This window comes from Osmerus mordax, chromosome 15, assembly GCF_038355195.1.
Source record: "Osmerus mordax isolate fOsmMor3 chromosome 15, fOsmMor3.pri, whole genome shotgun sequence".
Classification (NCBI taxonomy): domain Eukaryota; kingdom Metazoa; phylum Chordata; class Actinopteri; order Osmeriformes; family Osmeridae; genus Osmerus; species Osmerus mordax.
This window is the reverse complement of record NC_090064.1, coordinates 16,527,236-16,540,608: the sequence shown is the minus strand read 5'-3', so window position 1 is coordinate 16,540,608 and position 13,373 is coordinate 16,527,236. Positions and strand designations below refer to the sequence as shown.

Sequence of the window (13,373 nt, the reverse complement as noted above, 5' to 3'; positions counted from 1 at the left end):
TCTGCCTGGGAAATGAAGCTAAACGCTGTAATGTAATGGAGATTTCAAAACACCATCTCTCACAACATGAGCATCATACACTGTTTTATATACAAAAGAAAAAACATGTGTTTTACATCACATGAAATGCAGTTGTAGGAATTCTAGACTCACCAGGAAACTCCTTCCTGCAGACTGGACAGCAACTGCCAGGATCCTCCACTTTAACCTCCCCCTGAGGAGAGGAGGAGAGGTGGGGAGAGGAGAGGAAACAGGAGGAGAGGAGAGAGGAGGAGAGAGGAGGAGAGAGGAGAAGAGTGAAGGAAGGAAGAGTGGAGGGGGTGGAGGAGAGGAGAGAGGAGGACAGCAGCAGTTGGAAGGACAGCAGAGATGAGAGAAGTAGTGACAGATAGAGTAGCATTTTGTCAAAGTCATGGTGTCCCCTACCCTGCCCTGCTCTCAGAATAGCTCCTCTGGCTGTGAGGCTGCTGCAGCCTCCAACACTTCCCCACCCCAGGACTCACTCTCCCACAATGCACTGCTCCAAACCCAGGAAGTGGGGGAGGGACCAGGGATGTAAACAGGAAGTGAAGGTGATGGGTGAAGGATCAGAGAGCTTGGCATGTGTGTACAGGCGTAAGGATATGTGTGCTCTCACCTGGTTACAGTATAGTGGAGGGCATCTGGACTGGCAAAGCTTCTTCCCGTTCACACAGCGACACACCAGGCAGCCCTCATCCCACTCAGAGCCAGCCTGGAACCACAGAGGATCTGTTTTCAAAACTTTTTTCAAAGGTTTTTTCAAAGGTTTTTTCAAAAGTTTTTTCAAAAGTTTTTTCAAAAGTTTTTTCAAAAGTTTTTTCAAAACTGTTTTCAAAACTGTTTTCAAAAGTTTTTTCAAAACTGTTTTCAAATTTAAAAAAACAATATCTTTTCAACCTTTCGAAACAAGAAAACAAAACAAAAAAAAGTTTCAAAAAGCTTACTTTTGTTGTGCGTGATAACCAGCAAATGAAAAAAGGCTTGCGATGACAATAAATAATATTGATCATGCCAACAAAGTAAAAGTTGAAAGTAAGCTACAGATATTTGTGTAAGTATGTAAATATGTAAAAAAAGTATGTAAATGTTACGAGTGAAAGTAAAAAGTTGTCAGAAAAAGAGTGAAGTAAAGTACTGATACCAGAAAAATCTACTTAAGTACAATAACAAAGTATTTGTTACTTCCCATCTCTGCCTGTAACACACACCCACACACGAGACAGAGAGGTTAAACCTATCCACTGTCAGGCCTAGAAGAATGATCCTAATCCTTTAATAACCCCTCGTCCAGTCTTCCTCCTGGGAGAGACGCAGACCAGCCTGGCTCTGACGAAGCTGCTGTCAGAGCCAGGCTGGTCTCCGCTCTGCATGTATAATGCAGAGCGGAGCGGAGAGTCTTTGTGTAAAGAGCAGGACCCGAGGTCAGGTGACCCGAGGTCAGGTGACCCGAGGTCAGGTGACCCGAGGTCAGGTGACCCGAGGTCAGGTGACCCGAGGTCAGGTGACCAGAGGTGGTCAGGTGACCCGAGGTGGTCAGGTGACCCGAGGTGGTCAGGTTGGTCAGGTGACCCAAGGTGGTCAGGTTGGTCAGGTGACCCGAGGTGGTCAGGTCCAGCAGGATGGATCCTCCCAGTGTGTCGACACACAGCAGGTGAACACTGCAGGTGAACACGGCAGGTGAACACGGCAGGTGAACACGGCTGCTGCAGGGGTCAGGGGAGAGCCACTATGGAGGACGGAACAATGGGCTCCAACCTGGCTGGCGGCTCGATTACGCTGTCTTTTGTGTGTGTGTGTGTACACACTGTGTGTTTGTATAACGTGTGTGTTTGTGTGTGTGTGTGTGTGTGAGTGTGTACCTCCAGCAGCTGGCCCCCCTCCTCACAGGGGCAGAGGGCGGGGATGACACAGTGTCCGTGTGTGTTGCGGTACAGGCCATCCTGACACACACACCCCTGGGCGTGGCTGCAGGTGAAGGGGGCGCTCTGGTACATCTCCACACAGGTCCGCTCACACACCTGGGCCGCCTCGCCCCTCCAGCGCTCCCCACTGGGACACGCTGGGGTAGGAGAAGGACAGGGTGAGAGGGGGGACAGGTGGAAGAGCACAGATTCAGAATGAGGATAAGGTCTAGTCTGATGCAAAGTCTAAACTCTGATGCAAATAAAGTCTCTATCCTTATCCTGTTAGATCTCAGTGCAGCATTTGATACAATTGATCACAACATCCTAATCAATAGACTGGAAAAGCTTATTGGGTTCACGGATAGTGTATTAAACTGGCTGAAATCATATATCACAGGAAGGAAGTTTTATGTTAGTTAGATCCCCAACCCCCGGCCCCAGCCCCGGCCCCAGCCCCGGCCTCAGCCCCGGCCTCAGCCCTGGCCTCAGCCCCTGCCCCTAACCCCAGCCCCAGCCCCAGCCTCAGCCCCAGCCCCAGCCCCTGCCCCCTGCCTCGGCCCCAGCCCCCGGCCCCGGCCCCAGCCCCGGCTCCAGCCCCAGCCCCGGCCCCAGCCCAGCCCTACTCACCACAGTCGGGGGCGGTGCACGGTGTGGAGCGCTGGCTGGGGCCCTCACACTCCTGTCCTCCGTACAGGCGGGGCCGCAGGATGCTCCTGCTGGAGCCACGCTGGCCAGAACCACAGCTCACTGAACACGGCCCCCACGCTGACCACACAGCCCACTCACAGTCCACTGGAGGGAGGAGGGGGGGGGGGAGGAGAGGGGAGGAGGGGGGGGGGAGGAGGGGGGGGGAGGAGGATGGAGGAGAGAAAGGGGGGGAGGAGAAAAGATGGAGATGGAAAGGAGAGTCAGATAAGGAACAGGAAAGAGAGTTGTTTGTTTGTTTGTTTATTTATTCGCATTTATACAATGATTAAAACAATATAAAGATACAAAAGAAGAGAAAAAAAGAAACATGCAGGTGGGGCCAGAAACCTATGTGTTTTTTTTGTGTTTTTTTTTGTTTTTTTGGGGGAGTTTTTCCTTGTCTTCCTTGAGGGTTTAGGTTGGTTGAGGGGCAGTTCTATGGGCATATGTGAAGCTCTCTGTGACATGCTTGCGTGTAAAAAGGGCTATACAAATAAATTTGATTTGATTTGATAGAAGTGTTTACATGTATCAGGTTGTCAAATATCAAAGAAAAAGAAAAACAGAAAATCAAAACAAGGAAAACAAACCAGAAAACAACAAATCAGGTGAAAGTAGTGCTTGGTTGTTCTATGAAATCTTTTTTTATACGTTTTTTGAACACGGGGAATGACAAGCAAGATTGTTGCAGTTGGGTTAGATTATTCCATATGGTGGGGCCTCTAAACATTATTGTATGTTGTTTTTGACTAGATTTAGTCATGATTGCCCTTAAAAAATTCTGGTGTCTTGTATAGTGCTGGTGAATATCTGAGTTGAAGTTAAAAATACTTTTGTAATGTTGAGGTAGGTAAGCGCTATTATGAACAATCTTATGGACAAATAAGGCAATTTGAAATGTATTGATATCAAATACATTCATAACATTTAAATCATGGAACAGAGCTGCTGTGTGTGCTGTGAATGAGGCCTTTGCTGCTAATCGTACAAACCGCTTTTGTAGAAGGTAAAGAGGTTTGATGGATGTGAACGTGCTAGCCCATATTATATTGCAGTAAGTTAGATAAGGATAAATCAAACTGTAATAAAGAATCATGAATATATTTCGTGATAGCAAGGTTTTGACTTTCCTTATGATGCCAATGTTTTTGGATATTTTTTTACAAACAAAATCAATTTGGTTTTTCCAAGAAAGTTTCTCGTCTATTATATGCCTAAGAAGCGGTCTGTTACTTACCTGATTGATAGCTTTGTCATTAATATAGATCTTAGCTTTTTCTTTATCATATTTCTTGTTTCTGCCTGCAAAGATAATGAAGTTTGTTTTTTTTCCATTGAGGGATATTTTATTTGCCATTGATTTACCTTATACAATTCATTATTCATAGATGTCACTAAAGTGTCAACATTTTTGTGGGACATAAATAAATTGGTATCGTCTGCAAATAACAGGGCAAATATTTTTGGGGATACGGACGCCAAATCATTAACATAAATTAAGAATAAGAGGGGGCCAAGAATGGATCCTTGTGGTACACCACATGTTAATACATTTTCGGAGGAAATATTATTTTGATTAGAGACGAACTGCTTTCTGTTCGTCAAATAGTCTTTTAGCCAACGTAGGGTGGAGTCGGTAAATCCATATTTGAATGCTTCGGAAAGGTCAAGAAATATTCCTATAGTATATTCGTTATTTTCTAGAGATGTGGTGATTTTATCAACAAGTTGTAAGAGCGCCATGTATGTCGAGTATTTTTTTCGAAATCCATATTGATGTGTGTATAATATATTAGTAACTTCTAGGTGATTCACAATCCGTTTATAAACTACCTTTTCCATGACTTTTTGAGAAGGCCGGTAAGATTGATATTGTACGATAATTAGTAAAAACACAGGGATCTCCAGTTTTGTACAGTGGTATAACTTTAGCTATCTTTAGGTCTGCTGGCACTATTCCGTTTCTCAGAGAAGTCTTAAAAACATGTGTTATTGGCTCTAGAATTTCGGGAACAATCTGTCTTAAGAGAAGGGCGCTTATTTTGTCTTGACCGGGGACTGCGTTTTTTAAATTCATAATGATATCTTGAATTTCTATTGAGGTGGGTTCTTCAAAAGAGCTTATAGGTGGGAAAGAGTTTTGAAGGTATGACGCAGGACATCTATCTGTTTCATCTATTTATTTTGCCAGAGATGGACCAATGTTTACAAAAAAATCATTGAATTTGTCAACTATAGCTTTTGGATCAGATATCTCTAATTTCCCGTCAATACATTTATTCGGAAGAACATTAGTTATATATTTTTTTCTGTTAAGAACTTCATTGATTAGTTTCCAGGTTTTTGTGGATGCAGCTGTAAATTGGTCTTGGTAATATTTCCTTTTGTAATTACGAATTAGACTGTTAAAACTATTTCTGTACGATTTGTATCTATGTAATGTTATTGGTGTAGGATTCTTAAAAAATTTCTTGTATCGTCTATTTTTCATTTTGGAGGATTTTCGCAGACCTGTTGTGAACCAAGGCTTGTTTATGCCTAGGACAAATACAAAGAGGTTTCTGATGGGTCATCATGCACACGGCTACATGATCATGTAGTCACAGCGCCCCCACTGGCAGCAGAGAGTACTGTATCTTGTATTCTATAAAGTAATATCATTTTATTGGATTGTCAAGCCAGAGCAGAAGGCTGGGTAAGGTGATGGTTCCAGGACAGTGTTGCAGTAATGATACTGCCTCTGTGCCGCAGGAGCTTCAACACTCACCAGCACAGACGTCCGTCGTGCAGTTAAACGTTCCAGCTCGACAAACACTAGGAGAGAGAGAGGGGGGGGGAGAGGGAGGGAGGGGGGGGGAGGGAGAGGGAGAGCGAGGGAGGGGGGGGGGAGAGGGAGGGGGAGAGCGAGGGAGAGCGAGGGAGGGGGAGAGCAAGTGAGGGGGGGGGGGAGAGCGAGGGGGAGAGCGAGGGAGGGGGAGAGGGAGGGGGGGGAGAGCAAGGGAGGGAGGGGAGAGGGAGGGGAGAGGGAGGGGAGAGGGAAGGGGAGAGCAATGGGGGGAGAGAGAGGGGGGGGAGAGAAGACAGTGTTAGAGAGAGAGTAAGAGAGGGAATGAGAAGAAATTAAAGAAGGATGGAGGTAGATTATGAAAAATGTTGGTCAGGTGGGTAGTGAGAAAACAAGTCAAAGGGGTAAAACTGTCTCCACCAGACAGCAGACAGCACACTCAGCGAGGAGGTGACAGCTGAAGAGACAAGCTGTCAGCCCCTGGAGCCCTAAGATGATCTGCAGCGATCACAGACTGGAAGATGAACTGACTTACATCATGTCTCTCAGACGATCCATTACACCAGGGAGACCAATTTGAAGCTGATTAAAAGTGCATGTGGAAAACTGTGAGGTACTGTACGAGCCGAAGGACTGGGGGCGGGGGGGAGGAGGAGAGGAGGAGGAGGGGAGGAGGAGGGGAGGAGGTCCTGGAGAACGTTCCTACCAGGTATTGCAGCGCTGCATGACCACTGTTCCAGGGTCCACCTCCTCCTGGGGGTCAGGCTGGGTGGCGTTGCCCCCCGGCAGGGAGAGAGGGGAGCAGGGACACCCTGCCGGGGCAACACACACACCCCTGTGGAGCACCTGGGAGGGACATCAGACAGTAGGGTAAATAACAGCACACCATACAGAGTATATACCAGTAGATCCTACAGAGTATATACCAGCACACCATACAGGGTATATACCAGCACACCATACAGAGTATATACTAGTACACCATACAGGGTATATACCAGTAGATCCTACAGAGTATATACCAGCACACCATACAGGGTATATACCAGCACACCATACAGAGTATATACTAGTACACCATACAGGGTATATACCAGTAGATCCTACAGAGTATATACCAGCACACCATACAGAGTATATACCAGTACACCATACAGAGTATATACTAGTACACCATACAGGGTATATACCCGTAGATCCTACAGAGTATATACCAGCACACAATACAGAGTATATACCAGTACACCATACAGAGTATATACTAGTACACCATACAGGGTATATACCAGTAGATCCTACAGAGTATATCCAGAGTATATCCTGAGATCCAAGATGGCGCCGACGATGGCTGCCTCGGTCGTTAGGTGCGCCCTTTTTTGTCTTGTTTTGTCTGTTAATTCAGTGTTCTGCCAAGATTTCCGGGGTTCTCTAACTAGAGTAGTACTTCTAAACATCAGGACTACAACTCCTGTGGATTTATTTCCCACTTTTCTGCTTCCAGCGGCGGAATTAGTGGGAATTATAGTCAAAGCCACCCTCGGCTTTGTCCTAGCAGCGAAGCGCCGTAGGAGAGGCAAACGAGCCGGTGCTCTGGTGCGACTCCGTCGGCGTGGGGCACGCACAGCGTTACCGGGGATATTTCTCTCCAACGTGCGTTCACTGAGCAACAAACTGGATGAACTTCAGCTACTGGTGTGGAAAAACAGAGACTTTCATTCATCTTCCGTTTTGTGCTTTACGGAGACATGGCTGAGTGAACTGATCCCAGACTCTGCGCTACAGCTAGCAGGTTTCAAACTGCTGAGAGCGGATCGTAACCCTGTGCTCTCTGGCAAAACGAAAGGCGGTGGTATTTGTTTTTACATTAACAGTGGCTGGTGTGAAGATGTGACAGTGATTCTGCAGCACTGTTCTCCTGATCTGGAATCATTTTTTATTAACTGTAGATCTTTTTACTCGCCACGAGAGTTTGCATCATTCATTCTGGTTGGCGTCTACATGCCTCCGCAGGCTAGCGTTAACGAGGCTCAACGTGTGCTCGCCAGCCAGATACTGAGTGTGGAGCATGAAAATCCGGATTCCTTGGTTATTGTGCTAGGCGACTTTAACAAAGGCAATCTCACTCAAGAACTCCCAAAATATAGACAATTCATCAAATGCCCTACCAGAGAAGGAAACACCCTGGATCACTGCTACTCTACAATCAGCAAAGCATACCATGCGGTCCCCCGAGCAGCACTGGGTCACTCTGACCACGCCATGGTCCACCTGATTCCTGCATACAGGCAGAAGCTAAAGCGCTGTAAGCCTGCTGTGAGGACATCAAAACAGTGGACCAGTGAAGCTATGGAGGATCTGCGGGCGTGCTTGGACTGCACTGACTGGGACATGTTCACGACTGCTACCAATAGTCTGGATGAGCTCACAGAGGCTGTGACATCATACATCAGCTTCTGTGAGGACTGCTGTATACCAACACGCACCAGGGTAAGCTACAACAACGACAAACCCTGGTTTACAGCTAAACTCAGAAGGTTGAGGTCAGAGAAAGAGGCCGCGTTTAGGAGTGGGGACAAAGACAGTTTCAAGGAGTCAAAGAACAGGTTTAGCAAGGCGGTGAGGGAGGCTAAACGACTGTACTCAGAGAGGCTAAAACACCAATTCTCTGCAAACGACTCTGCTTCTGTCTGGAGAGGGCTCAGGCAAATTACCAACTACAAGCCCAGAGCCCCCCACTCCACTAACGACTCCCGCCTGGCCAACGACCTGAATGAGTTCTACTGCAGATTTGAAAGACAATTGGACAGTCTTGAACTACCCCTTCCCACCCAGGAGGCCTCCCACCTCCCCCCCTCTACAGTGACGACTCTCTCCATTCAGGAGGGTGAAGTTAACAGACTTTTCAAGAGGCAGAACCCCCGCAAAGCAGCTGGGCCGGACTCTGTCTCTCCAGCCACCCTCAAGCACTGCGCTGACCAGCTGTCTCCGGTGTTTACCCACATCTTTAACACCTCCCTTGAGACATGCCATGTGCCAGCCTGTCTCAAGTCCTCCACCATCATCCCTGTGCCCAAAAAGCCAAGGCCAACAGGACATAATGACTACAGACCCGTCGCCCTGACCTCTGTGGTAATGAAGTCTTTCGAGCGCCTGGTGCTGGCACACCTTAAATCCATCACTGACCCTCTACTGGACCCCCTGCAGTTTGCCTACAGAGCCAACAGGTCTGTGGACGATGCAGTTAACATGGCCCTCCACTTCACCCTACAGCACCTGGACTCCCCAGCATCCTATGCCAGGATCCTGTTTGTGGACTTCAGCTCTGCCTTCAACACCATCATCCCCGCCCTGCTTCAGGACAAGCTCTCCCAGCTGAACGTGCCTGATTCCACCTGCAGGTGGATCACAGACTTCCTGTCTGACAGGAAGCAGTGCGTTAAGCTGGGAACACAAGTCTCTGACTCCCGGTCCATCAGCACCGGATCACCTCAGGGCTGCGTCCTTTCTCCTCTACTCTTCTCCCTGTACACCAACAGTTGCACCTCCAGTCATCCGTCCGTCAAACTCCTGAAGTTTGCGGACGACACCACCCTTATTGGGCTCATCTCTGGTGGAGACGAGTCTGATTATAGGTGGGAAGCGGCCAACCTGGTGACCTGGTGCAGCCAGAACAACTTAGAGCTCAATGCTCTTAAGACAGTGGAGATGGTTGTGGACTTCAGGAGGAACACAGCCCCACTCACCCCCATCACCCTGTGTGACTCCCCAGTCAACACTGTGGAGTCCTTCCGCTTCCTGGGCACTATCCTCTCCCAGGACCTCAAGTGGGAACTGAACATCAGCTCCCTCATCAAGAAAGCACAACAGAGGATGTACTTCCTTCGGCAGCTGAAGAAGTTCAACCTGCCAAAGACAATGATGGTGCACTTCTACTCAGCCATCATTGAGTCCATCCTCACCTCCTCCATCACCGTCTGGTACGCTGCTGCCACTGCCAAGGACAAGAGCAGACTGCAGCGTATCATCCGTACTGCTGAGAAGGTGATTGGCTGCAATCTGCCTACCCTCGAGGACCTGCACACCTCGAGGACCCTGAGGCGAGCGAGGAAGATTGTGGCCGACTCCTCCCACCCTGGACACTCCCTGTTTCAGTCACTCCCCTCCGGCAGAAGGCTGCGGTCTATCAGGACCAATACCTCACGCCACAAAAACAGTTTCTTCCCTTCCGCTGTTGGCCTCTTCAACAAGGCCAAGGGACCACACTGACTCAAATGACTTATTGCTTAAAACACACTGCTTTTGCACTGCACCACAACATGGTATCTTGTACATTTGTATTTTTTGTAATATTTGTATTTTTGTATTTTTATATTGTAATTTACGGCAACTTATATTTATCCCACTTAGTACTGCTAGTTTATGTACCCTTAGTATAGTTAGTCCACATATTTAAATTTTAGGTATATGTTTATTGTATGCACCTTCCTGCCAAAGCAAATTCCTTGTCTGTGCAAACTTTCATGGCGAATAAATCCCTTTCTGATTCTGATTTCTGATTCTGATTCTGATATACCAGCACACCATACAGAGTATATACTAGTACACCATACAGGGTATATACCAGTAGATCCTACAGAGTATATACCAGTACACCATACAGAGTATATACTAGTACACCATACAGGGTATATACCAGTAGATCCTACAGAGTATATACCAGCACACCATACAGAGTATATACTAGTACACCATACAGAGTATATACTAGTACACCATACAGGGTATATACCAGTAGATCCTACAGAGTATATACCAGCACACCATACAGAGTATTTACTAGTACACCATACAGGGTATATACCAGTAGATCCTACAGATTATATACCAGTAGGTGGGCTGACCTGGGGGGGGGGGCAGGAGCAGCCGGGGCTGCAGGCTGCAGGGAGACACTCCGTCTGGGGGCGCAGGTCCTCACAGGTGTGGGGACACACACCTGCACACCTGCTGAACACCTGGCCGGCCGGGCAGTCTGCAACACACACACCACACTCTGATACACATACCACACACAATGGCTGTTGGTGTTACAGTGTTACCTGGGAGACAGCTGTTGGTGTTACAGTGTTACCTGGGAGACAGCTGTTGGTGTTACAGTGTTACCTGGGAGACAGCTGTTAGTGTTACAGTGTTACCTGGGAGACAGCTGTTAGTGTTACAGTGTTACCTGGGAGACAGCTGTTGGTGTTACAGTGTTACCTGGGAGACAGCTGTTGGTGTTACAGTGTTACCTGGGAGACAGCTGTTAGTGTTACAGTGTTACCTGGGAGACAGCTGTTAGTGTTACAGTGTTACCTGGGAGACAGCTGTTGGTGTTACAGGCGGTGTGCTGTTCCAGGGGAGGGGAGCAGGCCAGGCCCCCGGGCTCAGGAGGCTGCAGGATGGTCTTGTTCCGCAGTGACACCCCCCCACCACACGAGGCACTGCACTCACTCCAGGACGACCACTCGCTCAACACACACCCAGCTGAGACAAGGGGAGAGAGGGAGGAAGAGAGAGATACATTTATGGTAGTTACCTGTCTACTGTGTATAGGTGTATCCAGGTGTGTTTAGGTGTATGTATGTATTTACAGGTGTAAACAGGTACGTGAGTCAGACTGACCAGGACAGGACGGCAGCTCGCAGGTCTCCACCTGGGCGGAGTCTTCACAGGAAGGCCCGCCCTCGGAGTCCTGGCATGGGCGTGTCCTGGTGCGCTGGCCACGCCCACAGGAAGTGGAGCAGGAGCTCCATGGCGACCAGGGCTGGTAGACGGGGCAGGGTCGGGCAGGGCAGACCAGAGAACCGTTCTCACACACACTGAGGAGAGAGAGAGAGAGGGAGAGAGAGAGAGAGAGAGAGAGAGAGAGAGAGAGAGAGAGAGAGAGAGAGAGGGGAAGGAGGGAAAGGGAGAAAGGGAGAGAGAGAGAGGGGGTTGTGGTCGGGGTGAGGCCTGCTGCTTACTAGGAGAATTCTGCACCTGGCAACACTTCACTGTCTCCTAGCTCCTAGCTCCAGCTATCCAGCTGTCTCCTATCTCCTAGCTATCCAGCTATTTCCCAGCTCCAGGTATTTCCAGGTGTCTCACCAGGTGTTACAGTCCTGGGTGACAGTCTCTCCGGGGGGTATCTCCAGCGTGCCGTTGCCTGCTGGGACGCCACAGCGACACTGAGACGCAGGAACACAGAAGCCATCCTGCAGCAGGCTCCCATCTGGACACCTGCAGCCTGGGGGTGGAGGGGTGGGGATGGGTGGAGTAGAGATGGAGAGGGGAGAGGTCAGGAGAGAGAAGAGGAAAGAAGGGACTGCATGTTTTTTGTTTTCAGTTCCTGTTTGTTATCATCACACCATGTTGACTGTTTCCACTATATGTCTATTGTGAAGCAAAATCCGACCAAAGCACATTCTACGTATGTGAAAACCCACTTGGCAGAGATGGCAAAAGTACACACATCTCTCTCTCAAGTAGAAGTACAGATACTCATGTTTAAAAAGACTGTGGTCAAAGTTGAAGTACTGACTACACTTTTCATGTCCCCATAAAAATGCAACCTTTCAAAACTTTTTGTGAACTTTTTTAGGGAAAAAAACATTCTCAACCTTTCAAAACTGTTTTCGGAAAATATTTTTTCCACACAAACACGACACAAAAAAAGTGTTTTTTCCAAACTTGCTTAGAAAGCTTTTTTTTCAACCTTTCGAAAGTTTCTTTAGATTTTTTTGTAACTTTTTTTTTATTTAATTTTTTTTCCGAACTTTCAAAACCTTTCTTAGTCGAAGTCAGTACAGGCAGAATACAGCATTCAGTCAGGGAACCAATCAGAGAGCACTCCTCACCTGAGTGACACACCCCCTGCAGACACTGCACATGCTCCCATAGGTCGGCACAGCTACGAGGACACTGATTGGCACAGCTCTCCTGGAAGGTCCGCCCCCTGTCCTCACAACGCTCACCTAATTGACGGCAGAGACATGTCAATCAACTGTCTCCAGGGAGACCGCGTACAAAAAGTGCTTCTTATCATTGACTGATTACCCATGAGCCCTTGCGGAGGCATATTGCTCAAAATTAAACATTCAACTGAACACTCAGCATTCCCAGCAGGAGTAGTTGGATTAGGTACCTGGACAGAGCCCTGTGTTGCAGCTCTGTGTCTGTGTCTGCTGGCTCCCACAGTGAGGCCTTGGAGGCTGGAGCCCTGGAGTCTGGGGTTGCCTGTGGCGGTGCCTGACCCCCCCGCTGCATGGCTCCTGACACACACTCCACACGCTCCACAAACTCCACTGGCACTGGTCTGCAGGGGAACACACACACTTCCTTGACTCTGTCCTCAAAAATACCATCAGAACTACATACTTCCGATCCTTGTTCTTCTGCAGAGCTGTGCAGAGATGTGCGATACTCCTCCATGGATGAAAGCATCTGCTAAATGGCCAGGTGGAGAGATCCAGACTTGAACTCACCCACACCTCCCTGTACACCACTTGGGATTAAATCTGAATGAGTAGGCGATGTTACCTGTGCAAGCGTTGGGCTGAGGGCAGACCCTCTCCTCCTCCAGCTCTCCTGGGCACTGCCCCTCAGCCCCCCGCCCCATCACAGACAGAGGCATCCCGGAGTCCAGGTCCAGACAGGCCCGGTAGCGCCTCTGGAGGGACACCAGGGAGGCGCCCTCTGCTGGGGGGAGGGGGCGCCACACACACGGGGAGCAGGGAGTCCACTCTGACCACTCACTCAGGATGACTGGGGAGGGAGGGGGGAGAGCGAGGGAGGGAGAAGAGGAGAGAGAGGGAGGGTAGAAGAGGGATAGGGGAGAGAGAGAAGAGAGACAGAGAGAACCAGAACAGGTAAGTGCAAAAGCAACGTTTAAGAAAGAAGAGGAACACTGATGGAATTCAAGACAAAGCAGAGAGAATCTTAAACCGTCTGAGCTGATC

At 48.5% G+C, this 13,373-nt stretch overlaps 1 protein-coding gene across 1 annotated transcript in view; it reads right to left on the bottom strand.

Moving 5' to 3' along the window:
• sspo (SCO-spondin) overlaps nucleotides 1-13,373 on the bottom strand; it is a 63,433-nt gene that overhangs the window by 3,483 nt on the left and 46,577 nt on the right. The window contains 13 exon segments of the mRNA XM_067252256.1: nucleotides 154-214; nucleotides 638-733; nucleotides 1,881-2,080; nucleotides 2,553-2,717; nucleotides 5,380-5,426; nucleotides 6,104-6,243; nucleotides 10,299-10,426; nucleotides 10,750-10,920; nucleotides 11,059-11,255; nucleotides 11,524-11,662; nucleotides 12,273-12,389; nucleotides 12,560-12,730; nucleotides 12,955-13,179. Coding sequence (XP_067108357.1) covers nucleotides 154-214; nucleotides 638-733; nucleotides 1,881-2,080; nucleotides 2,553-2,717; nucleotides 5,380-5,426; nucleotides 6,104-6,243; nucleotides 10,299-10,426; nucleotides 10,750-10,920; nucleotides 11,059-11,255; nucleotides 11,524-11,662; nucleotides 12,273-12,389; nucleotides 12,560-12,730; nucleotides 12,955-13,179 — 1,857 coding nt within the window.